The 24,606-nt window shown below is 46.9% G+C and overlaps 1 protein-coding gene across 7 annotated transcripts in view; it reads left to right on the forward strand.

Moving 5' to 3' along the window:
- Positions 1-8,524, forward strand: part of Twsg1 (twisted gastrulation BMP signaling modulator 1) — a 34,121-nt gene extending 25,597 nt beyond the window's left edge. For 4 of the 7 annotated variants that reach the window (XM_087190047.1, XM_021265249.2, XM_021265251.2 and 1 more), the window contains exons 4-5: positions 3,083-3,349; positions 5,649-8,524. In XM_087190047.1, coding sequence (XP_087046173.1) covers positions 3,083-3,349; positions 5,649-5,830 — 449 coding nt within the window. In that variant the 3' untranslated portion in view covers positions 5,831-8,524. The other 3 variants (XM_004853235.3, XM_087190057.1, XM_004853236.4) reach the window with 2 other exon arrangements.
- Positions 8,525-24,606: the final 16,082 nt, after the last annotated feature.

Raw genomic sequence — 24,606 nt, forward strand, 5'->3', positions numbered from 1 at the left:
CCTTGCTGCCTCTTTTCTTCTCTTCCCTTCTCTCCTCCCCTTCCCTTTCATTTCAGACTGGGCTGTGCCCTGGAGCCACCTCCGTGCTTTGTTCTGGGCAGGTACGAACCTGCGCTGACAGTGGTAGTCTGTATGTTCGTCCCTGTGTCCCTGCATGAATGTTCGGCTGGTTTCCAGTCTTTCTTGATCACAAAGACTACCGCAGTGGGTAGCCGTGTGGGACGGCCAGTTTGATGTCAGATTACTAGCAATTGTCAGATTCTCATCCAAAAGGGTCGCATACCTCACATTTTCACCAGTGCAGCATAGCTCTGCCGCAAGCCTACTCCCTGCAACATTACCACTAAGAAATGACAGCACCAAACTGGTTGCTATTGTTAATAACTTTGGATTTTTGTTATTAAGATAGTTTAAAAAATAGTATAATTTTAATTTTCACATTTTCACTTCTCTTTTTGTACGGTACTGGAGACTAAACCCAAGGTCTTCACACTGAGCTACGTCCCCAGGCCTTTTTTGTTTTATTTTGAAGCAGGGTCTCATTAAGTTGCTAGGCTGGGCTTGAACTTGTGGTCCTGTGTCCTGAGCCACCGGTGTGCAGCATCTGCCCAGCTGTCCATTTCTTTTATCACTGTGGCAGTCAGGCACTGGCTAATAAGCCTAAGGCTATCATATTTATCTTGTGTGACTAGTTGATTCCTAAGTTTTCTCTCCTTTTTCTTCGTAAGTTACCAAGGATCAGAACTCTGTTCTAAGCATTTTCTCCCATCAGTCATTTGTGTTTTAACCTTGCTTTCATACTTTTCTTCCTGGAAAGTTTTAGTTTTGAAGTAGCTGATTCCATCAGTGTTTTCTCCCCTCATCATGAGCTGCAGCGGGTTTTCCCCACGCCCTGCCGGTACGTGCGTGGGCTTGCTTGCTTGCTTGTTTGTAGCTCTCTAACCCACTTACTCTTCACTCAGCTTTATATATGAACAGTGGATTCAGTTTTTCTTTTCAAACAACTGCTCCTATTATTTATATTATTTTTAAGTCCTTGTAGTAGTATGGTGCACACCTGTAATGCCAGCGCTCTGGGAGACTGAGGCAGGAGGATCAAAATCTTTGAGCCCAACCTGGGCAACTGAGTGACTTAGAAAGAGCCTGTCTCATGCCAGGGATTTACCTCAGTGATTCCGGTGCCTGCGTCACAAGCGCAAGGTCCCGAGTTTGATCCCTGGTCCAAAAAAATTGAAGAAAGAGCCTGTCTCAAAAATAAAATAATTTTTGGGCCGGGGATTTAGCTCAGTGGTTCCAGCGCCTGCTGTGTAAGCGCAAGGTCCCAAGTTCAATCCCTGGTACCAAAAAATAAATAAATAAATAAATAATAAAATAAAATAAAATAATTTTCAAAAAAGGGCTGGGGATGTAGCTCAGTGCAAAAAAAAAAAAGTAATATAGCAAAAAATTAAATTAATTAACTAAATTAATTAAAGTTAAATTAAAATAATTGTTAATCCTTGTGTAGCATCTCTCACGCATCTTTCATTTGGCCCTCACAACAGACTAAGGGGGCATTAGTTAGGTCTTACTGCCCCTCACCTGTTTTGCGTTTGCGGAAACCAAGGCCCGGAAGGGCTCGTGGGAGGGGGAGTCAGCACTCATGTGGTCCCCTGTGCTCTGTCTGCTCGCGTTCGCATGTCATTCAGCTCCTTGTGAGTAGCAGTGACCCCAGAATCCTGACAGAATACTTTAGCTATCATCTGTACCCAGTGCCTGCTACTCTTCAGCTAGGAATTGTTGCAAGATTTAAGAAATAATTATTTACAAATACTGATTTTCATAGTTTAAATTTCACATATTTTTGTCCTAAGTGTTCTAAATGCACAAAACTTCTGAAATGTTTGCTGTCATGACTTCTGTTGTAATGAGCACTGGGGTCGCTGTAAAGTCTCCAGACGACACTGACTTCAGCCCTTCTGACCTCTGGACTCGCTGCTCTTCTCATCTCTGGTTACAGATTTCTGCTCAGCGTAGATGCAGGCAGAAGACAGAAGCGGTCCAAAGAGTGTTGGCCTCCCGAGGCCACTTAAGGGTCATTACGGAAGGGGTCCCCAGGAAGTCAGCAGCCGGGCTCAGCTGGGCTCAGACTGGCTCTGGCCTGGGTTATGTAACAAGACGAGTTTACTGTATCAGGGCTGTTTGCACACTGACGAGAGGGCTTAGGGTTGATCATTAACCCGTAGTTCTTTGATACAATCTGATTATTAAAGTTCGGAGGTATTGAAAAATCTATCCCTCTTAGCTCTTGCCATGTTCCTCAACAAAATGTGGAAAACAAGTGAGACATTTTTTCTCCTCCCTGCATCTGTAAGACTTGGAAACTTTTAAATTTGGTTTAAGTTTTCAAACCCTCAATCTGGGAGAAGACAAGTAACTACACGTTAGATCTAATCGGTGATAAACAAAGTGAAGCTGAATTTCAGCTTTGAAAGGGTTGTGTTCCTGAGAGGAACCCAGAGGCTCTGCTGCAGCTCCTGTTGCTCTAGCCCAGTCCCCCCAGAGTGATCGGCCCAGTGGGGGCTGAGCTGGGCCTGGGGGCCTGCCCACACCTGCGTGTCCTGGGTGACCCCATCTGCTCACCCTCTGCCCTCTGTCCCTGGATGCGGAGAGCGAGCCCTCTCCTCCGTTAGCTCATCCTGCCTGTGTAATGCACCCACGGGTCCTGTGTGCTCAGGGCCGGCATCCATCATCGCCACTTTGGTGCTGAGCTGTGGCTGATGGGCTGTCCCCAGGTCACCTCCTGTCCTTCCCATCACTGCTGGCCCCTCCCTTCCACAGGGAAAAGCTTCCCCTTGGGCTCTGCTCCCGGCCTGCCGGCCTGGAATCTGCCTTTCTCCAGGATCTGGTCCTGGCTGTGCTCAGAGCTGCTGGGGAACATTGCGTCACTCCTAGGCCCTCTCAGCGAAGACTGAGAAACGCCGACATGCAACATTAGAAGCCACACAGCTTTAATCTGCTGGAGATTCGATTGCATGGCAATCACCAGCAAACCCCCGCGAGGTCACTGCTGGGGTGCCAGCCTGTGCCTCTGCCTCCCCAGGGATGTGCAACCCGAGGAACTACAGCGACACCCCGCCCACCTCCAAGAGCACGGTGGAGGAGCTGCACGAGCCCATCCCCTCCCTCTTCCGGGCGCTCACCGAAGGGGACACCCAGCTCAACTGGAACATCGTGTCCTTCCCTGTCGCAGAGGAGCTTTCGCATCATGAAAATCTGGTTTCTTTCCTGGAAACTGTGAATCAGCCCCACCACCAGAACGTGTCTGTCCCCAGCAACAATGTTCACGCGCCTTACTCCAGCGACAAAGGTAACTCCTCTCACCCCTGGGTCCCATCCCTGAGGTCTGGGGCAGCCTCTTGGCTTTGAATCTGTACAGTCTCAAGAAAGGTCTGGGTTTCTCTCACCCGGAACTCCGAGTGGACAGGGAGGCGTGTCAGCACTGTCCCAGCCCTGCTCCTCCTGGGGGAAGAGGTCGCTGTTTCTGGTCCTGGTGTCGGCCTGCATCGGCTGTAATGGTTCCCGAGAGGGCGCAGTGCCACCTGGCTGCATGCCGTTGCTCAGCTCCAGTGACGCCCACAGGTGATGCCAGGGCCACCGGCTGAGCTGTGTGTGGGCAGTAGGGTGCAGACTCCCAGCCTGGCCAGGCCTCTGCACAAGCGCCGGGGCCAGGGGAGCTGAAGTGAGAGGAAGACTCTCTAGTGAGGGAAGGCCCAGCGTGACTTCAGAAAGTAAAGGGCGGGTGAAATCTGTAAATGTCTTTGATATCTTCCAGTGAAAGGCACCATACAGTTTCACTGTAGAATGAGGCAGTTATGAAAAGTTTAGTTATTTCATAACACATGAAATAAACTAAGTATAAATACTATAATTTGTACTTTAGTTAGCTGTTTGTAGTAGCCACCACTATAATCCTGCCTGCATAAAATAGAAAAGAATTTGGAACAAATTCAAAAGCAAAACAGCTTTTGTTAAATGAGAGTAAGAATTATTTCCTTTTAGATGAAAGTATTTTATAAAAAAAATTCTAGGTTTTGGAAAACAGAAATATACGGGATATGATAAGATGTTTTGCCTCCATTTGCCCCATTATTAAAATGTAAGTAATCAGCATGGTTGATTATGTATAAAGCATGGTTGCCCTGTATAAAGTTTCCTTGGAGATTACTGAAACTCCCGAAAGTATCAGCCGGAACCCAGTCGCTGGGTGGGCAGCTGTCCTTGCAGACAGGGCCAGAGGCACCTTGGACAGCTGCTGCTCCCACACCCCTCTCTCCTTTAACTTGCAGGTCTGCCTTTCTCTACACAGTTCCTGACTCCGATTACTCTGCATCCCTAGTGGCCTTCCCTGGCAAGGGTCAGGAGCCACTCTGCATCGATAGATGCAGTGGATGTAGGAGGTTTGAAGGCTCCCACTTCTGCTCCCTGACAGCACCCTGGTCTCCATGGTCTGGTGTCACAGTGCTCCCCAAGTTTCCTCTTAAACCAGGTCCCATCTGTGTCCCTAGTGAGGTCCTGCAGTGCCCTGAGGCCCTCCACCGTGTTCTGGCTCGCCTCCGGCCGCACCGCGTTTGTGACTCCTCTTCTGGTGCCAGAGCTTGGCTTTCTCTTCCTGACGCAAGCCCAGTGTTTCCCATTAAGCCTTCCCTCACTGTTCAGACCCTTGGTGACTTACCTGTTCTGTAAACGGCTCTGTGAAAATAACTTCACCTTCGAGTGTACACTCTCAGTTTAGTGGATTTTGTTGTCCTTGATTTATTTCATGCACCTTATACTCCTAGCTAGGAAGTCTAATGGGGTTAACCTCCAGGAGACTTAAAAATCAGGAGTGATTGTCTTTTTTTGGGTACCGGGGATCAAACTTGGGTCCTTGCGCTTACAAGGCAGGCAATAGAGCCACTGAGCTAAATCTCTGGCAGGAGTGATTGTCTTTTTAGAAATTAGGACTAGAAACTGACTTTAATGATGAGAATATATACTCAGGACCTTGGGCTTTCGAGGCAGGCACAGCACCACTGAGCTACGTCCCAGCCACCTAATAGCCCACGTTTGTACCAAGCATTGCCAGTCACTGTGCATCATTCACGTTACTTGAGTTTGGCTTAGTTTATTGTAAATTCTCCACATGACCTTAGAGTCATAGTTTTCAAACTTCCTTTGGTCGGAGAATTCTCTCTACATGGGAAATCTCATCAGAAATGCTCAGTTTAAAAAGCACAGCTCATGGGGCCGGGGATGTAGCTCAGCGACACCGCACCTGCCTCACAAGCACAAGGTCCTGAGTTCCATCCCCAGTACCAGAAAAAAAAAAGCACAGCTCAGGGCTGATGTAACCGAGCAGCAGAGCCCCGGCCCACCACACGCAAGGCCCTGGGCACCCCCCACCCCCAACACAGCTCTGTAGCATAGAAGTAATCCAGCCTGTAGGCCCTTGGCCTTCCTCAGCCAGAGCGGGAGCGCTTCCACCCGAGTCACAGATGCTGCCTTTCTCCTCGTACCCCCACTTCATCCTGGGCAGCCCTTGGGGAGGAGCCAAGACAGACACCGAGTACTGCTGAGCGGGGTGATGGAGCACTTCCTCGCCTGCGATAGCCATGTTTGTCTTGCAGAGCACATGTGCACAGTGGTTTACTTCGACGACTGCATGTCCATCCACCAGTGCAAGATCTCCTGCGAGTCCATGGGCGCCTCCAAGTACCGCTGGTTCCACAATGCCTGCTGCGAGTGCATCGGACCCGAGTGCATCGACTACGGCAGCAAGACCGTCAAGTGCATGAACTGCATGTTCTAGAGGAGGGAAAGAAATTCAGCCAAAGCGATTTCGTCACAAAGAAAAGTAAGAAGAGTTACTCAGTCTGCTGGTGGCGTTAGGGTGCCTGAGAGTTACAGAGAGGTAGAGAATTTGGAATGAGTTACTTCTAAAGTACGACATGCCCAGGAGGGTGCTAAATTACGTGACTGTACAGCACTTCCTGGCTTTCCTACCTGCTAGCAATGCTCCCCTTCCCTGGAATACATGCAGCTTGGCCAAGCGGGAAGCAGGTGTGCAGAGAATCCCTTGAAGGCTTTAGCAGAAAGTCTGATGCCATTTTCCTCCCATCCAAACACTTTTTGCTGCCAGAGAGTGAGCAGGAGCTTGGGACGGAAGTCGGGAGCTGTCCACACGCAGCTCCGGGCCTTGGAGTGCTCTGGCTGTGCTGAGAGTGCATGCTGTGTTACAGCAGAGTGGACTCAGACCCACCTCTCGCAGAGCCCACGCGGAAACACCATGTCTCAAGCCCTTGCAGTTGGTTGTAGAAGGCAGGTGCTTGCTGTATTTCACAATTGAGAACTCCTGCGTAGCAGAGCCCTTCCTGTAGGATGTGGGCTGTCACCACTGTGGGGAACCTGTCCTTTCCTCTCCCACCCCACCCACAGTGCTGGTGTCACCTGAAGGAAGAGTCCTCTTTGCCAGGGCCTTCGGGTGTGCCACTGGGGACTCGCTAGCGGCTGCGGGCCCTGAGCTGGGGGTGCCTGCCACATCTGAGCACCATGTGGTGTGAGTGACCGCTCAGCCTAGCTGTGCAGCTCGGGTCTCAGCAGATGTGTGACAGGAGGGGAAGGAAAGAGATTCAGGGAGAGGAACAGGGCAATGTGAATGCTGGGAGCTAAAATGGAAAACTTAAGTGTTTATGCTTGCTGTTTTTGTTATTTTTATCTTACGTTTGTTAAGTTTATATCTGGATCTAATGTTCTGATTCAGCAAGTATCATCATGTTGTGGGAAGTTAAGATTATGCAACTTTAAGGAGATCTCTGCTGAGGATGACGTCCACTCCAGGTACCTCCAGCACTTCTGGTCGGCTCCCCAGTGACACGGCAGCACAGGAGGCTCATGCACCCGGGTCCTGCACAGCGCACAGTCCCCGTCTCCAGCACCTCCCAGAAGCGTATTTATACTGCAGTAGGGTCAGGGTTCCAGTTGCTGATTTCTCTAGTGCATTTTGGTCCACAAGTAACTTTTTAGGAACACTTCTTTATATGTCTGCATATTTTAGTATATAAAATAGATAATGCTCTGAGATATGTTGTGTATTATTTGAACACTAGTTAGGTCATTTGAGATAGTATGATTAATTATTATGCCTGATACCTTTTCTTCTCTTCCAGATAACTCTAATGAGTATTCAAGGTACATTCGCCTTTTAAGTATATTTTAGTAGGAAAATATTGAAGTGTCCTTTCCTACTTTACCTAGAGTGCCTCTGTTTAAAGCGTCTTCAAAACGCATCAGCTCTTTTCTTCATCGACACCTAGAAAGCTGAGGTTTTCTTGAACTCATGGAGAGGAAATGTTAAAGGAATCTGCATCATCTCAACCTGCTAGTTCTCCAGTTAATGTGACACCTATGAGCAGAGGAATGCTTTTTCGTGTTTATTGGCAACATTTGTAATATTTTCTTCATAATGACAGCAAACATTTTAACTGCATTTATCATTTTTTAAGATCTTAATTATTAAAGTAGTTCCTTTCCACTCCTTAAATTTCACAGTGGATAATTTTTTAAACCACATTACTTCAACTGAGTTTTTTTTTTTTTGGTACCAGGGATTGAACTTGGCACCTTGCGCTTGCGAGGCAGGTGGTGGAACCACTGAGCTAAATCCCCGGCCCCTTCAACTGATTTTTCTTTACCCTCTTTATCCTGCTAGAAATTATCACCAGCAGGGTGATCTTTCATATTTAAACTTATTTCTTCTGGTTTGCCAGGAGATCGAGAAAAAGAGAGAATTCACCTGAAAGCTTCCATTTCCAGTTCTGAAATGCATTCAAGGTTCTGAATAATGCTGGGTTTTTTTCAAACTGAAAATAACACATTTGAGAAGCTAGTCGCCTCGCTGAGACTTGGATCCCTCCCATTCCAGCATATTCATTCCTATATTGAAGCTTTGGTCAAAACTCCTTTTTGTTTTAATAAAAAATTAGGTTGTTGCCTTTATTGTAATCAGATCCCAAAACACTAGATTTTAAATCAGCAGGTGCTGTAGAAGCCATATATAAAAAGCCTTTCCTGTGTTATGTGCTTGCCTACAGATGGCTGTTTTTCATTGTCACTGCAGCTATACTCATAATTGTCACACCAAGTCACACGATCATTCAGATAGAAGCTAAAGTCTTTCCCTGAGAAAGAGGTCTTTGTGTGGAAATATGATTCTAAGGTTTTGGAAAGCAAAAATGTTTTGTTAGACTGTTTGAACAAATATGTATAAATCAAAGTGACATCAGAATGGAAAAAAGAAGCTAAAACTTTTCTGGAAAATTAGGTAACCATCACAAGGCACATTTTGAAAGTTTCTGTTTATGAAAGCTTTTTGAAGGGCTTTGAAATCGTCTGCACTGCAGTGTCTGTGTTCGCTGTATTTTTCGAGACCGACACCGTAGAAAAGTGTGTTTTCTGTGGTTGTCTTTAGAAACCAAAAACTGTTTTAATAAAAAAGTGAGATGAGGGTGAGTGGTGGTTTTGTCCACGTCCGCAGAGCACCAGAGCGAGCTTGGCGGGCGCTGAGGCCCCACGGGTGCTGCTTTGTCCCAAGTCCCTTGGCTGTGGCCCCGGGCTCTGGAGTCTGCGCCCTGCTCTGCCAAGCTGTGCTGCAGCCCAGGACCTTGGGCAGCTTCTGCTTCTGCTTCTGCTTCTGCTGGGCTCCGGGACAGTGGCGGGGGTGGGCAGGAGCGACAGGAGGACCGGGCCGGGCCGGGCCCAGGCCCTGCTGCAGCTGCTCCACGTCAGGCTCAGAATCCACACTGTGGCAGCGGAGTGTTTGGGGCCTGGGCAGGGGTGGCCCCGGGGACGCCCGGGTACTTAGGGGGCATGGAGCCGAGGGCACCATCTCAGGGAGGGAGGCTCTCTGCATGCCCAGTGCCTGCTGGGTGTGTGCAGGAGTCCGCAGAGGGCGAGGCTGACGACAGAGCCCTCGCGGACAACCAGAGGCATGCCGTGGGGTGACCCGCCCCATCGGCTCCCTTCTCAAACTTAACATGTTTTTCTTTTTAATGCACACAGCATTGTTGTACAGAAGTATGGAGCATATCAACACATGCACGTAAAGTGTCCCGACCAGATCAGAGCAGCTGGCGGGTTGCCAGCATTTCTTTGCATCAGGAAGGTCACAGTCTCCTCTGCTAGGGTTTTCCCAGTGCTAGGGTGGAACCAGGGCCTGGCACACGCTGAGCAGATCCCCACACGTGAGCTCCGTCCCCAGCCCCTTCCATGTTTGACTCTGATACTGGGTTTTGCTGATCTCCCGTGGGGCTCCAGCGTGTGATCCTCCTGCCTCAGTTTCCCAAGTAGTTGGGATTCTAGGCAGGACCACCTTGCCCGGCTCCTCTTCTAGCTGTTTAGCCACAGTTACCAGATCGGAACCAATCCGGTTCCTGCTGTTCTGCCTCCTTGTTCCTGACCTGTGATGCCCGCCCTTCTGCACCGCCCCGGGTCGGGGGCTCCCCGGTCTATAAAGCTGAGGTCACCCTGACCGGGGATGTCAGATGCCAGTGCGTCTGTGACCGAGTGCGCTGCAGTGCTGGCTATGGACCATCTGCTTCTGTCAGTTTGTGAGCTGTAGTCTTGCTCTGCTGCCCCAGGCTGGATTCCAACCCCTGGGCTCCGTGGATCCTTGCCGGCCTCCTGGGCAGCTGGACGGCAGGCGTCCGCACCTTGCTTGGCACACGAGCCTCAGCTCGAGTTGAGACTTCACAGGGCAGGAGCAGAATGAGCCCCGTCCTCACCATTCCCACTGGGTGCCCCCTGGGCTCCCAAGCGACTCGCAGACCAATGCCTGGGAAAGCAGGGGCCCCGCCAGTCGGGGTGACGGAAACACCCTCACTGGACGGCAGGGACACTGGCACAGGACTGTGTCCCATCTGGCTGTGTCACGTGTCAGCTGTGTGATGCTCTGAGTGCAGGGGCACAGACATCGCCACCTGGCTCCCCCCAGGCCCCCGAGCTGCAGCTGTGGTGCCCAGGGCTTTGCACCCAGGGTGTGGCCTCCTGTGCTTGCTGTCCAGGGCCACCGGTCCTGCCACCAGGAGATGGCAACCCTGGACGATGGGGCTCAGCTACAGATTTTACTCGATTTAAAGCAAACAGGACAAGGAGCAGACCCAGTCTCGTTGCCCAGACCCTCTACCCGCACACCCCTCTCGACCCTGACCTGGGTAATCTGCTCACAGCAGCGCCCCAGCCTGCTCAGGGGGTGACAGTCACACTCCCTGGGGCCCTGGCTGCAGGTCCATTCACAGGCACTGCCAGTGCCCCCAAGCCCTGGGACCACAAGCTCTGAGGTCACTTAGGGGGACCCTGGCGGCCTAAGTAGAAGCCACTTACATTGTTGATGGGAATTTCGAGGGTGTCCCCAAGGGCAGTTTTTGTTTGTAGAAAAGACATTACTATTCATTTTAAAATAAAGTTCAGTTTCTTTCACTTACAAAATCATAAACCTAGTGTTTCCATCCCTTTTAAAAAACAGCTTACCGGGACGGGGGGTTCAGCTCAGTGGCACTGCGCCTGTCTTGCAAGCACAAGGTCCTGAGTTCGATCCTTGGTACCGAATTAAAAACAGCTTAACAGTATTTCTGGCCAGCAGCCTGGCAGTTGGGGTGTGAACGTGATGGTTACTCTCAGGCAGCGCTCTGGATTTGCTGAGCACTTAACAACTCCCAGCGCTCAGCTCCGACTCAGTTTCTCAGTGGCACATTTCATGTGGAGACACAAGGCTGTGTTCTCATAAGCTAACTCCACAGCATTGAAGTGCGCCAGTTCTTAACACAGAAATACTGACAGTGTGGTGTGGATTCTCCTATCCCGAGGCCTCTAAGTCATTCCAGGTTGAAAGCCCGGTTCCTGTGAAGGAAGGTAGTTCCCTGAGGTGAAAATGGGTGTCTGCCACCTTAGGGGGCAAGAATAGAGGACCAGACTGTGCCGAGCTCCATCCAGATGCCCCCGAAACATGGGTAGAGGGGGAGCTGCCCCGGGACACTTGGCAGTGAATTACCCATTCCTTTGGGACTGTTCTCGGCCAGCAGGAGGAGCAGATCCGTCTCCTCCCCTGGTTTGCTAACCGAATTACTTCTCTGCTCAGAGGACGGGTGCCCAGGCAGGAGGGGCGTCCGCCAGGTCAGGAGGTTGTTCCCGGCAAGCGCCTGTCACCCAGCCCCACGGCTGTGTGGTGCCCAGGACGTCCATCTCCACACTCCTTGGGGAAGCCTGCTTCCTACTCGGCTCCATGCCGGATCAGATTTGGCATGTCTGTGGCTCCCAAGACATGTTTCTGTCTTTCCTCCATGCGCCCTTTGATGAAATGCTCAGTCATGGAGATGATGTCGTATCTCCCAACCCAGTGGTGCTCCGAGGACCATGCAGCTCTTGTCCGAAGTCAGAGCAGATGCCTCATTCTTGCCAGTGCTGCGTCCGAGGTCTTTCTAGGGAAACTTGTCCACTTGAGGAAGCCCAGCGACTTGTGACACAGACCAACATTTCCTCCTCTCCCCTTGTAAGCGGCTCCTTTTCTAATGGAGAATGATGGAGGTCTGAAGTAATTGTACCTTGAAGAAGCAGAGTTTGTTTTTTCTCACATAACATGGAGTCTGACCAACTCAACCACCTGATCGCCGAGTTCCCAGCCTGCAGATCCATGAGCTGAGTGAGGTTTAGGGATAAACTATGCAGTCTGTGGTGTTTAGTTGCAGTCTGTGGGGTTTAGTTACAGCGACAACAAACAGACTCACACACTGTACAGGGAGGAAGGGGATGGAGCTGTCCACTCTTCCTAACAAGCCAACCTTTAGGAAACACCCGGCAACTCACAAACTCATACATGTAACTCAAACACGTAAGAGTACGTGGTGCTGCGATGTTAAGATGGCTACAGTGTCAGCAGGCAGAGGATGTCTTCTGTTCCATTATAATCTTCCCGGACCATCCTTCATACACAGTCTGTTCGGGACTGACATGTGGTTGTGCAGTGTGTCACTGCTGTTGCTGTTGCTGTTTCCCTTCAGTTCTGTTGGGTTTGCTCAGTGTAATCTGGGACTTTGGTAGGTGCATGCATGTATATGATTGCTAGAACTTCTTGATGAATTGACCCTTTTTTCATTATCACGCTAATGCTCACTATCAAAAATCATTATCAGCATATCCTTCTTTGTCTTTAGAAGTAATTTTGACCTTAAAGACTATTTTGTGTGATATTACTATGGCCCTTCCAGCTCTTTTTTTGTTACTACTGTAAGTCTCGGACTTATGAACATTCAAGTTGCAAACTTTCACAGATATAATGTATAAGATTCACTTTGTCAGCTTATGAACAAATCCAACTCATGAACACTTCTCCCAGAATGGAACTCAGTCAAAAGTTGTGCACATACTGTATTTTCATGTTAAATTTTTTTTTACATCTTTTTACTTTTAACTTATTTGTGCCTTTGAGTCTAAACCAAGTCTCTTGTAGACACTGTATCATTGGACTGTTTTTTTTTAATCCATGTGGCCAATCTCTGCCATTTAATTGCAGTTTTTAATCCATTCACCTTTAATGTCATTGTTGATAGGGAAAGATTTATGTCGAGTATTTTGCTATTTTCTATTTGTGTTTTGTCTTTTTGTTTCTCTGTTCTTACATTACTGTTTTTTATCAGCTACATGTTTTCTACTGTACCCTTTTAATTCTCCCATCACTATTTTTTAGTGGTTGCCCTGGGGATTACAGTTAATACCTTAATTTATAGCAATGTAGTTGATGAGTTCTAATCAAGAACTTCCTTTCCGTGTGCCTCCATTCCCTACCTGCTCTGTGATGTCATGCATAAAAATTATGCCTTTGTACTTTGTGTAGCCATTACACAGATTTTTTTTTATTGCTTTAAGTAGTTACCTTTTAGGGCCTGGGATTTAGCTCAGTGGCGCTGTGCCTGCCTCGCAAGCACAAGCTCCTGGGTTTGATCCCTGGTACCAAAAAAAAAAAGTAGTTACCTTTTAAATCAGGAGGAGAAAAGAGCTACAATATAAATGAAATACATTTATATTGCTCTGTGTATGTGTATGTGTGTGCACACGCACACACTAGGGATTGAACCTAGGGCCTTTGCACTGAGCTATATTCCCAGCCCTTTTTAAAATTTTTAAATTTCAAGACAGCAGTTGCTCAGGCTGGGTGTATTTATCTTGTCGCGAGAGCACCCATTTAGCCCTTGTGAGATGCGTCCACAGAATCGCAGATCAGGCCCAATCACGTCCGTAACCTCGGGGGTATTTAAGCACAGAGGGGTCCCCCTTTAGTCATGGACACAGACAGAACAGCCTATGGTTTTCACTGTTCGTTTACATTTAGTCTCACATTTACCCACAGTCACTCAGAGGTTAAACATTCCCACCCGCCTGGGATGGCCTTAACTCAGTTTTTACAAAGCAAAGCAAATGGGACTCCTAAGAGCCCCTGTCAAATGGGACTTTAAAAAACCCCTACCAAACGGGAATGTGATATTTTCAGTCAAGGAGTGATCAGGCCCTGTTTCTGACTTGCGTCAGGAAACAAATTGAAAATTGAATCTTGGGCTTTTTCCAGGGCGGCCTACTGTGTCCGAAGTCAGTCATTTATTGAGTCCCTCGTCTCCTGTCTCTTATTCCGGGTCCAGTCAAGCCGCTGTCGATGAGGTTGGCATTTCGAGTCCTTGAGGGGACTGAGAAAATTCTCCCAAGGGCGCCCTTCCCCTGAGAGGAGTCAGAAGGCCAGACTCACTCCAGCAGGGTTCAAGCCGTGGGCCAAGTGGCCAGATCTCAATTCCCGGCCAGCGCACCAAATGTTGTGGCAAATCAGGAGTCGAAATGATCTAAAGGAGTTTATTGCCAGGTCGTGGCCAGCCTCAGGAAAGGAGTCCTTATAGGCTGACCTTGAGTTAAGATGGGTTTTTTAATGTCTTTTACAGAGTAGCTTAATTTGTGGTTACACAGCTGCACGTAGCGAGGACGTGACAAAACAAGAAGGGAATTTTTAGGGTTTTAAGGTTGGGGGCTTACATAAACAAATTTTAAGGCTGGTTTTTAATCTTTTTGGGAATAGCCTGCACAACTAAAGGGGAAAGGCCCACCCAGTGTTTTTAAACAGGGACAAGTTGATCCAGACGGGGCTTTAGCGGTAGCCCATACAGAGTATATAAACAACGTATTATTGTTATATTGCTATATTAAGTTGACACAGAGTTTATGGACAAATTTTTTTTTTTGGTACTGGGGATCGAACTTGGGTCCTTGCTCTTGCACAGCAGGAGGCGAAACCCCTGAGCTAAATCCCCGGCCCACAAATGTTTTAGAGTAGTTATCCATTTGAAGTTATGTTTGGCAGTTTTTTCCACTTCCAGTTGGAGCACGGTTACAGAAGGGCAGGCCCCAACTGAGCTCTCCGCTGCTGTCTCTTGGGCTGTTGCGTGGTAAAGTGGACTGTTTCCTACTTTTACGTGGCCCAAACTCGCTCTGCAGAGCCTATATCGTCTCCTACCTTTAATACATGTAAAACCTTGCTACCTTTTGTGCTTATCTTGACTGGCCCCATGGGGTTTATTTTAAAGCAGGGGCTTTGAATCTATTACCAGTGTTCCTTTGAGAGACCGTGACCTTTAGGGTTTGTCCCCACTGAGAGGGAGGAAGTCTGCACTGGGTCTCCTGGTTCCCTCCTGTCCCCTCTCCTCTCCACGTGTGCATGTCTACATTGCCTTTGCTGCTTCCTAGAACCGGATCCTCAACCAGGGGATAAGATTCCATTTGGAATTCGAGGAATTCTCCTTTGGAAGGAGAATGTGTATGGCTGCAGGTCCTGCTGTCCCAGCAGGAATCCGAGGTGGGGGTGACCCCTCTGGCTGTGCTGCCTCTCCCCTGGAGCACAGCCCTGACTCACTGACTGGTGACTGGTTATTTCCGGACCCCAAACTACTGTCAGCAGCTTGCTGTGAACACCACAGAATCGTCCTCTAGCCTGGCTTCTAATCTCCTCCTCTTCTTCTATTTCTCTATTTTTCCCCTAGTCCCTTTTAAATTTTCTCCCCTGAGGATAAAATCACCACATTGAGGAGATATTTACTGTATACAATTTTCTGGTTTGTTTTAGATTTTGTTATATAACCACAAACATAGTTCATATGATTAAAGGTAGCAACTCAATAGTAACCAGTTTGTCATCTTCCAGGCTGTGCACGATGCTGTTGTTACTGCTGATTGTACTACTTTAGCCAGCATGACATAACTGTGCTAATCAGTTGTTCTTCCTGGTGTGCCAAGACTGAGATTTCCTGAAGGTCTTACACATTACTGGAGGCCAGTGCCGAAGAACCAGGGGCCAGGCCAAGCAGGCAGCAACCTCTCATCCCCAATAAGTGGAAGGGGTAGGATCTTGCAACAAATTCAAAACCCAAAAGCCAGCTACACCTGGAAGACATCTCTGAGAAGCAGTCATTTCCTAAGTGTTCTAAATACGAGCAACAAAGCTACTTGCCATAAGCAATTTACAAACATCAATCCAGGAATTAAACCAAAAAAAAAAGAGAGAAGAGACAGGATCCACTGCACAGGTGGGAGGGCTGGAGAGAAGAGCTCACAGCTGGGGCTCGGAGCTGAGGGCTTCAATCCTTAGGTCTGGGGTGGGCTTGAGGGTTTGGTCTGAGGAATGACTCCAGCCAGTGAGTGGGCTGACTTAGCCTCTCCTTTGGGTGGTAGGTTTTTGTTTTTTTTTTTTACATTTTATGGCCTTTGAGGGACACTCCAGATACCCAGAAGGCTACATTTCATTTTTGTTATCACACAAGCAAAACATGAATTCATGCACACCTGTCAACCCAGCTACTTGGAAGGCTGAGAGGGGAGGATCACAAGTTCCAGGCTAGACCGGGCAACTTAGAAACCCTGTCTCAACATTTAAAAATAAAAAGGGCTAGGGCTGCATCTCGGTGCTAGAGCACTTGCCTAGCAACACGGGGCCCTGCCTTCCATCAACAGCACCAGCGTCACCCAACCAACCACAGCAGTGAGGAAGGGCGTGCAGTGAAATGTGGAAACCCCTTCACGCACCCCTCCCTTCCCATCCCCTCCAGACCTCTCCCTTGCTCCCTCCTTCCCTCCACACTTCCCAAGTGCCCAGACTTCTGGTTCTTCTGTGGGTAGAAAAGGTGGTGTAATTTTGCAAGGCCAGGGGCTTGAGCCCCTCAGGAAGAAGAGAGGGAACCAAGCATGGCTCTGCTGGTGGGAGGAAGGGCTAGGGTGGAGGCAGGGTGCTCACTCCCCAGGGCTTGAGCAAGGAGGCTGTGCCCAGGTTGGCAGGGCAGAGTCCTTCCAAGGACAGCGTTGTCTTTGGGATTTGCCTCCCTAAGCTCACAGGATCTGAGCTGGCAGAATGTGAACTACTGTCTGCCTCAGTTTCCCTCTGACTGTGCACTCCCTGGGCCACCCTGGGTGTGATTGGGACCCCTAGATCTGGGCAGCAGGGAGGGAACCCTGTTGCTGCGGGTCTCTGGCAGGCCGCAAGGGAGGCCTCAGCGGATGGGAGACTCAGTGTGTGCTTCGTCCCCATGTGGGTATGAGGAGGGGGTGACTTGTCTTGCAGTGGGAGTGATAGGGAAAAGTTTTAAAGTAAATTTAGTGTATTAGCTATTAAAGTAGTTGTGGAAACAAAATAGGTAGTGTATTGCTTTAAAAGCTTGCCGTAGCCCATTACTTTTGTTGTTTAAAGTGAAGGTTATATAGCTCCTTTGATCTGTAGCTCCACCATAGATAACATCCTAGCTCTGAAGAACAAAGTGGGGCTCCTTGAACAAACTTGTGATATATGTGCCTTAAGTGTCATGTGTTTAGGATTATAATCAGTGACAGAAACCACCTGTGTCTAACCATTAAACAGGAGTTGGAACTTTATTTACTTAACAAAGACCACTAGGGATAATGATCAACAAAGGTATAAAAGGTGATGGACAAAGCAGTGGGGGGGGGGGGGCTGACCAGACCAGTTGTCTGGTGGTCCCACCTGCTTGCAAGTAGAATTTTTATTATTTTACCTGAATTCTGTGCCTCTTGTGTATTTCTTTCTGAGATTTCTGGAACATTTGGTTCCCTGGCCAGGAATTGGGAATGAAATAGCCCTTTTGGACACTGGCCTGAACCCCACCAGAGGGAGCTGCTCTCCACCTCCTTGAGGGGAATGGTGTGCCCCTCGGACTAATTTCCTAGGCTCCCCAACAGGACACGGAGACCTGGTTGCACGGTTGCGGATCACCCAAACCTGGGATGGAGGACAACAGAAGGAGGGCTGCTGCTTTTGGTGTCTCACCTGTCTCTTTCCTTTGCTGGATGAGAAACACTGGGAAACCCCCTAGTCATTAACTTTTGGTTTTGCTTTGGTTTCATTTTGTGAATTTGTATTTTGTAACTTTGGGCAAATACAGCGCAGGGGCCTGATCACCCCTCATGCTTTGCCATTTGGGAAGATAGCTCCTCCCATTTGTTTTGGTTCACTTTGTGAACTTTGGGCAAAAATAGTGGAGGGGCCTGATCACCCCTTGTGCTTTGCCATTTGGGGAGGTAGCTTCTTTCATTTGTTTTGGTTACGGTTAGGGGGGTCACTGGGAGGGAATGTGGTAACATGTGAATAAATTTGTGAGTAAGTAAAAGAGTTCTGGATAGGAGAGTGTGTGGAACAAGCTGCGGAACAAGACAGAGGGAGGAGATGCTTGTGCTTAAAGAGTCCTCCCCGAGTCGCGGAACCTGTATGTGGTCGCGTTTAACAAAGACACAGCGGTGAACTTACACGACAGCCCACCTTAGCCTAAACGGACCTTAAAGTGGCCAAGAGGCCCTCAGCCAGGCAGAGAGCGAGTGATGCCTCACCTTTGTTTGTCTTGTGACTCCATACAAGGGTACCCACACACACACCAACACTCTGATCAGCCGATTGTGGTGACAGAAACATCTCGTCCTACTGTTTTGGAATGCATGCTTAGGAATTTTAAGAGAGGTTTTACTGGAAATTATGGTATTAAGATGAAATCCCCCAAATTTAGAAACTTTTGTGAGTTAGAATGGCCCACGCTTTGCCCAACTTGGCCAACTGAGAGATCCCTAGATGAAGGTCTCGTCTGGTCCGTCTGGGTAATAGTCACTGCCCCTGGACTGGAACATCCAGATCAATTTCCCTATATTGATTCATGGCTCAAATTGTGCCACAGAATGCCTCCTTGGCTTCATATGTGCGCCCTGGAAGCAAAAAACAATATCCCGGTCCTCTGATAGAAAGAGGACGATACTGGAAAGAAACCGGTCCTTTCAGATCCAGACCAAGAGAAGTTAGACTTTCCCCCTCCTTTTGTGTTGCTAAATCCACAGGTGCAGAGGAGGTGGGGACGAAAGCATGAGAACTGCTTGGCTTCAGAGCACCCTGCTCTGGTCAGACTCAGAGAGGATTGAAGAGGGCTTGCGCTCAAATTGGAAAAAACAAATGAGAAGAAAAAATAAGTAATGGATTGAAAACAGCTAAGAAAGCTCTGAAGAGCATAAAACAAACCCAGAGAAAGTATAACTGTGCTCTACTAGACATAAGGAAATTTTATAAGAAATCAAGTTACAAATTTTAGCTAATTAATAAATGCATCTGTGTTTCAGTTTGAGGTGATGTTTAATTAGTGTGCTTAAAATATTTCTTGTGCATTGCAAATTCTTCAGTTGTAATTATAGGGTTAACTTGCTCTTTTCTGTACTTTGTTGATAAAAACTCAGGGTTACTACTGTTCTATTGGCAGCCAACCAAATTTAAAGTGTAACAATCTGAGAACAAAAAAGGGACACTTTACAATTTTAACAGCTAAAGACAAGTTTGTGATAAAAGGTCTATAGTAAGTGAGATTAAAAAAATATTTTTGGGGCCAGGGATTTAGCTCAGTGGTTCTACTGCCTGCCTTGCAAGTGCAAGGACCCGAGTTTGATCCCCGGTATCAAAAAAATAAAATAAAATAAAAATAAAAATATTTTTGCATGTTTGTCTTGTTAGAAAGATAAAAAGAGATATATAAGACCAGAAGGCTTAGGTATGTCAAAAGATGTGTGAAAGTGATTTATCAAAAAAAAAGTATGTTTGTTTGTTGGTTTCAAGTTTGTTAAAAAGTTTAAATATGTGTTTACGTTGGTTGTCATCAAAGGGTTAATTTCTAAGTATGTCACTATAATATGTGTACATCGGTCATCTTCAAAGGGTTTAAGAGCCAACAGGTTACAATATGACCTCCTCCTTTATAATGAGTTAGAAAAAAAGACTGTTGGGAAAAGACACAAATATGTCAGACCAAGGTGCGATATTTGAGATTTGACTTAAAAAAAGGGACAAAGGAGGCTAGGTCCAGAGAAAAAGAAAGTCATTTATTCTCTGCTAAGACCCCTCCAAAATGCCTCAATTATTTGATTCCATCTTTACTACCTATCACCCTAATTGGGAGGACTGTAAAGAACTTTGTAAAACTTTGTTAACCTTTAAAGAAATACAGAGAGTTTTAGGAGAAATTAAAAGGATCAGTGGTCCTAGAATGCCGACAGGCACGCAAAATCCAGATGTTGGACATGAACAGCAATTTCCAGTGAATGCGTGGCCCAGTTGAAACCCCAATACCCCAGGAAGCCAAGACAGCATAAGCAATTATCAGACGGCCCTCCTGGCAGGGATAAGAGCTGCGAGTAAAAGGCCTGCAAATAAAGTGCTAGAAACACAGCAGGAGCCCGATGAGAGCCCTGAGAGATTTTATGAGTGGCTCTGCGAAGTTCACAGAATGTATACACCTTTTGATCCTGCTGTTCCTAATAACCATCAGTTAATTAATATGACTTTTGTGACCCAGTCAGCTCCAGATATTAGAAGGAAAATTCAAAAGCAAGAAATTTGGGAAGGTATTAATATAACACAATTGTTACAATTGGCTAGGAAAGTGTATGTGAACAGAGAGCTGGAGAGAGAGAGAGAGAGAGAGAGAGAGAGAGGGCAAGCAAGGAAGGAAGATGAGCAAGATAAGAGGAGGGCCAGATACAGAGCAGTGGCTATGGGAGCCAAGGAACAGAGATATAAAGAAAGACAGGGAATGAAACCAGAGGGAAAGCAGAAGAAAAGCTTTAGGTGTGAAGACTTAGAGTTTGACCAGTGTGCATATTGTAAAGAGAAAGGACATTATAAGAATAAGTGCCCAAGGCTCAAGGAAAAGAGAAAGCAGGACTTGAAGGAAAGGAAGGATACTGGCACATTGTTGTCTGTGATGGAAGACAGTGACTGACACAGACTGGGCTCAATGCAGCTAGGCTCCCATGAGCCGATAGTCGATATAAGGATAGGGGGCCAGAACATGCCCTTCGTGGTGGACAGTGGTACAGAACATCCAGTAGTAACAGCACCAGTTGCCCCTCTGAGCAGAAAGTGCATCCAAGTGATTGGTGCCACCAGAATTTCAGAGAAACACCAGTCCTTCTACAAAAGGACATGTGAAATTGGAGGACATAAAGTGAAACATGAATTCTTGTATGTGCCAGAATGTTCTGTCCCCTTACTAGAAAGAGATTTATCCAAATTGGGAGCTACAATAACTTTCACAAAATGGGGAAATGCGTCTCTGCATTTAGACCCAGGAGAAGATCTCATCATGATGGTAACTACTAAAAGGGAGGATGAATGGCAGTGTTACAATGTGTATGATATTTGCCAGCCTCCACAAGGATTAAAAACTATGTTTCCTGGAGTATGGGCAGAGGAATTGCCCCCAGGGTTAGCTAAGAATCATCCACCCATAGTTATAGAATTAAAAGACAATTCAGCCCCATTTGCTGTAAAACAATATCTGATGTCCAGGCAAGCCTGAATTGGAATCAAGCCCCATATTGTGAGATTAAAGGAATTTGGACTTATAAGAGAATGTAAGTCGCCTTGGAATACCCCTTTGCTGCCGGTTTGAAAACCTGATGGGGACTATAGGCCAGTGCAAGATCTACGGGCTGTAAATGACAGAACAGTAACACTGCACCCAGTGCTCCCTAACCCCTATGCTTTGTTGGGTCTGATACCCCCAGAGGCAGCATGGTTTACTTGTTTGGATTTTAAAGATGTCTTCTTTTGCCTTCTCATCACTCCCTTCAGTCAAGCCATCTTTGCATTTGAATGGGAGGACCCAAATTATGAAAAAAAGACTCAGTTTACTTGGACAGATTGCCACAGGGATTTAAAAACTCTCCCATGTTTTTCAGGGAAGCCCTAGCCAAGGACTTGCTTGCCGTCCCCACAAAACAATATAGCCGTGTCCTACTGCAATATGTGGATGATTTACTGTTATGCAGCCCAACCCAAGAGTGGTGCTGGAAAGGCACCAAGAAGTTGTTACTGCACTTACAAAAAACTGGATAAAAGGTACCAAGAAAAAAAAGCCCAGATTTGTGTACAGCATGTTAAATATTTAGGGTTTCAAATAACACAGGGCATGCATTGCCTAGGAAATGAAAGAAAACAGGTTATTAGTGCCATCCCTGAACCCCAAAAAAAGAAGCAGCTGAGAGAGTTTCTTGGGGTGACAGGTTTCTGTAGGATTTGGATTCCGGGTTTTGCAGAAATCTCTAAACCCCTTTATAAAGCCCTAAAGGGACAGGAGGAAAATCATCTGCATTGGACTGTAGAACACGAGGAAGCTTTTAAGAAATTAAAATTGACTTTGGCAGCTGCCCCAGCCCTAGGCATACCAGGTGTAAAGCGGCCTTTTACTTTATATGTGACTGAGAAAAACCATGTGGCCCTTGAAGTGTTGACCCAAGAAGTAGGCCCATGGAACCAACCAGTGGCATACTTGTCTAAGAATTTTTTTTTTTTTGGTACCGGGGATTGAACTCAGGCCCTTGCGCTTGCACAGCAGGCAGCGAAACCACTGAGCTAAATCCCTGGCCCATAAGAATTTAGATCCAGTAGCAAAAGGATGGCCTCCTTGTCTTCAGGCCTTAGTGGCTTCAGTTCTGTTGATTCAAGAAGCAGACAACCTGACTTTAGTTCAGGAACTGACTGTGCAGGTTCCACATGGGGTCCTAGAACTGCTGAACACAAGGGGGCATCATTGGCTCTCAAATAATTGGGTTACTCAGTATCAAGCCCTTTGTGAGAACCTCCGCTTGCAGTTTATTCCTATAAAAGCTTTAAATCCTGCTACCTTTTTGCCTGCGGAGACAGGCCCTCCCGATCATGACTGCTTGAGTGTCACTGATGAGCTCTTTTCCAGGCTCCCTGACTTGCAAATGACTCCCTTGTCCGATGCTGACCTTGTTCTGTTCATGGATGGGAGCAGCTTCATGGAAGATGGGGTTCGTCATGCTGGATATGCAGTAACCACGAAGGATGAGGTGATCCTAGCCAGGGCCCCTTCCTTTTGGCTGGTTGGCGCAACATGCTGAGCTCTGGGCACTCACAAAGGCACGCCGATGGGAAGAGTAAAAAGGTAAATATATATACAGACTCTCACTATGCATTTGCTCCATGGCATGATTCATCGAGAGTGAGGTCTTCTCACAGCAGAAGGGAAGCAAATCAAGAATAGACAGGAAATTGTACAGTTGCTAGAGGCAGTGTGGGAACGTAGCAAAGTTGCAGTAATACATTGTTCAGGACATCAGAAAGGCAAAGACTTCATTGCACAAGGTAACAATAAAGCTGAACCTGAAAGCCAAGAAAGACAACGCACTCAAAGCCCTGCTCTCACCACTCTGGAGGCTGGTGAGTCAATGCACAGCTGAAGAATGGGAGCCCCAAGAAAGACAACATGGCCACTGCTCTGAGTTTCTTTGTTTTTGAACTGCAGGTGTTTAAGCCCTAGTGATGAAAAGTTTGATGAACAATATGTAATTTTTAAAACAGAACTGGAGGGCTATCTTTTTACGATGCTCTTTGATGCCTGCCCAAAGGAACATTATGGGGAACCTGGGATAACTTCTGACTGTGGGGACTATTCTAATGAGAAATTATATTACAAAGAAAAAACACAAGTTTGGATCAACGGCTCCCTTATTGGATGAGCCACTGGTAATTGTAACAGTTGTAAACAAGGTCAATGTAATCCTATATCTATGTATATGCCAGCCCCATGGGATCCTATTTGGCTACAAGGGTAATATATTTCATTAGGACAAAAAATTTTAAAAGATTTTAAGGAAATCCGAGACACACTTCAGGCCTTAGAAACCCAGTTAGATTCTTTAGCCAATGTTGTGCTACAGAATAGGCGTGGTCTCGATTTGCTGATAGCCCAGAAAGGAGGGACTTGCTTATTCCTTGGTGAAGAATGTTGTTAATTATGCTAATGAATCTGGTGTAGTACAAGAATCACTAGACAAACTGAAAGATTGGATCAAGGCTCTTGGTGAGGAATTTGGTATAGGAGAGCCATCCTATGGGATTAATTTTACTTGGGCAGGATGGAAAACTTGGATAGGACCTCTTCTGAGTCCCCTTCTTGTTATAATATTGGTATTAATGCTTGCTCCTTGTGTTATTCAATGGATCTCAAGATTTATGCAGCAGCGTATTGCTGCCACTCAATACTATCAAATGCTAGTATTAAGAAATACAGATAAGTTAGATAGAACATATTATGGATAGATTTATCCCAAAGTAGACAAAGGGAGGGATGATAGGGAAAAGTTTTAAAGTAAGTTTAGTAGATTAGCTATTAAAGTAGTTGTGGTAACAAAATAGGTCATGTATCCATTTAGCCGATTGCTTTTGTTGTTTAAAGTGAAGGTTATATAGCTCCTTTGATCTATAGCTCCACTATAGATAACATCCTAGCTCTGAAGAACAAAGTGGGGCTCCTTGAACAAACTTGTGATATATGTGCCTTAAGTGTCATGTGTTTAGGACTGTAATCAGTGACAGAAACCACCTGTGTCTAACCATTAAACAGGAATTAGAACTTTATTTAACAAAGACCACTAGAGATAATGATCAACAAAAGAATAAAAAGGTCATGGACGAAGAATGCAGCAGGGGGGAATCTGACCAGACCAGTTTTCTGGTGGTCCCGCCTGCTTGCAAGTAAAGCCTTTTGTTATTTTACCCAAATTCTGTGTCTCCGTGCATTTCTTTCCGCAGTTCCGGAACAGGAGGACGTACATACATGTGTGGGGCAAATAGGGTCCATTGCATAAATGCCTCCTACTGAGTTTATTTTTCTGTGACTTGCCTCGTGCTTAATGTACCGCAGTGTTCCATGTGCACTGAGAGACATCCTGAGCTGCTTTTCCAGCCCTATTCATTCTTGATTTTGAGACAGGCTCTCGCTAAGTCTCTTAGGTTGCCTGGGCTGGGCCCAAACTTGTGATCTCCCTGCCTCAGCCTCCCAGAGTACTCTGATGACAAATATACGCCACCATGCCCAGCACAACATTATTCTTTCAAACACATGCTGTTCACCTTTCAAACTGGAAGGCATTGCTGAGTGTGCTGTGTCCTCTTCTGTGGCTTAGTTCTGGGCCACGGGAGCTAACAGCAGTGTGCTGGGGAGT

Source organism: Heterocephalus glaber, unplaced genomic scaffold (genome assembly GCF_053883595.1).
Source record: "Heterocephalus glaber isolate CG9 unplaced genomic scaffold, H.glaber_assembly_v1.0 deba00000331, whole genome shotgun sequence".
Taxonomy (NCBI): Eukaryota; Metazoa; Chordata; class Mammalia; order Rodentia; family Bathyergidae; genus Heterocephalus; species Heterocephalus glaber.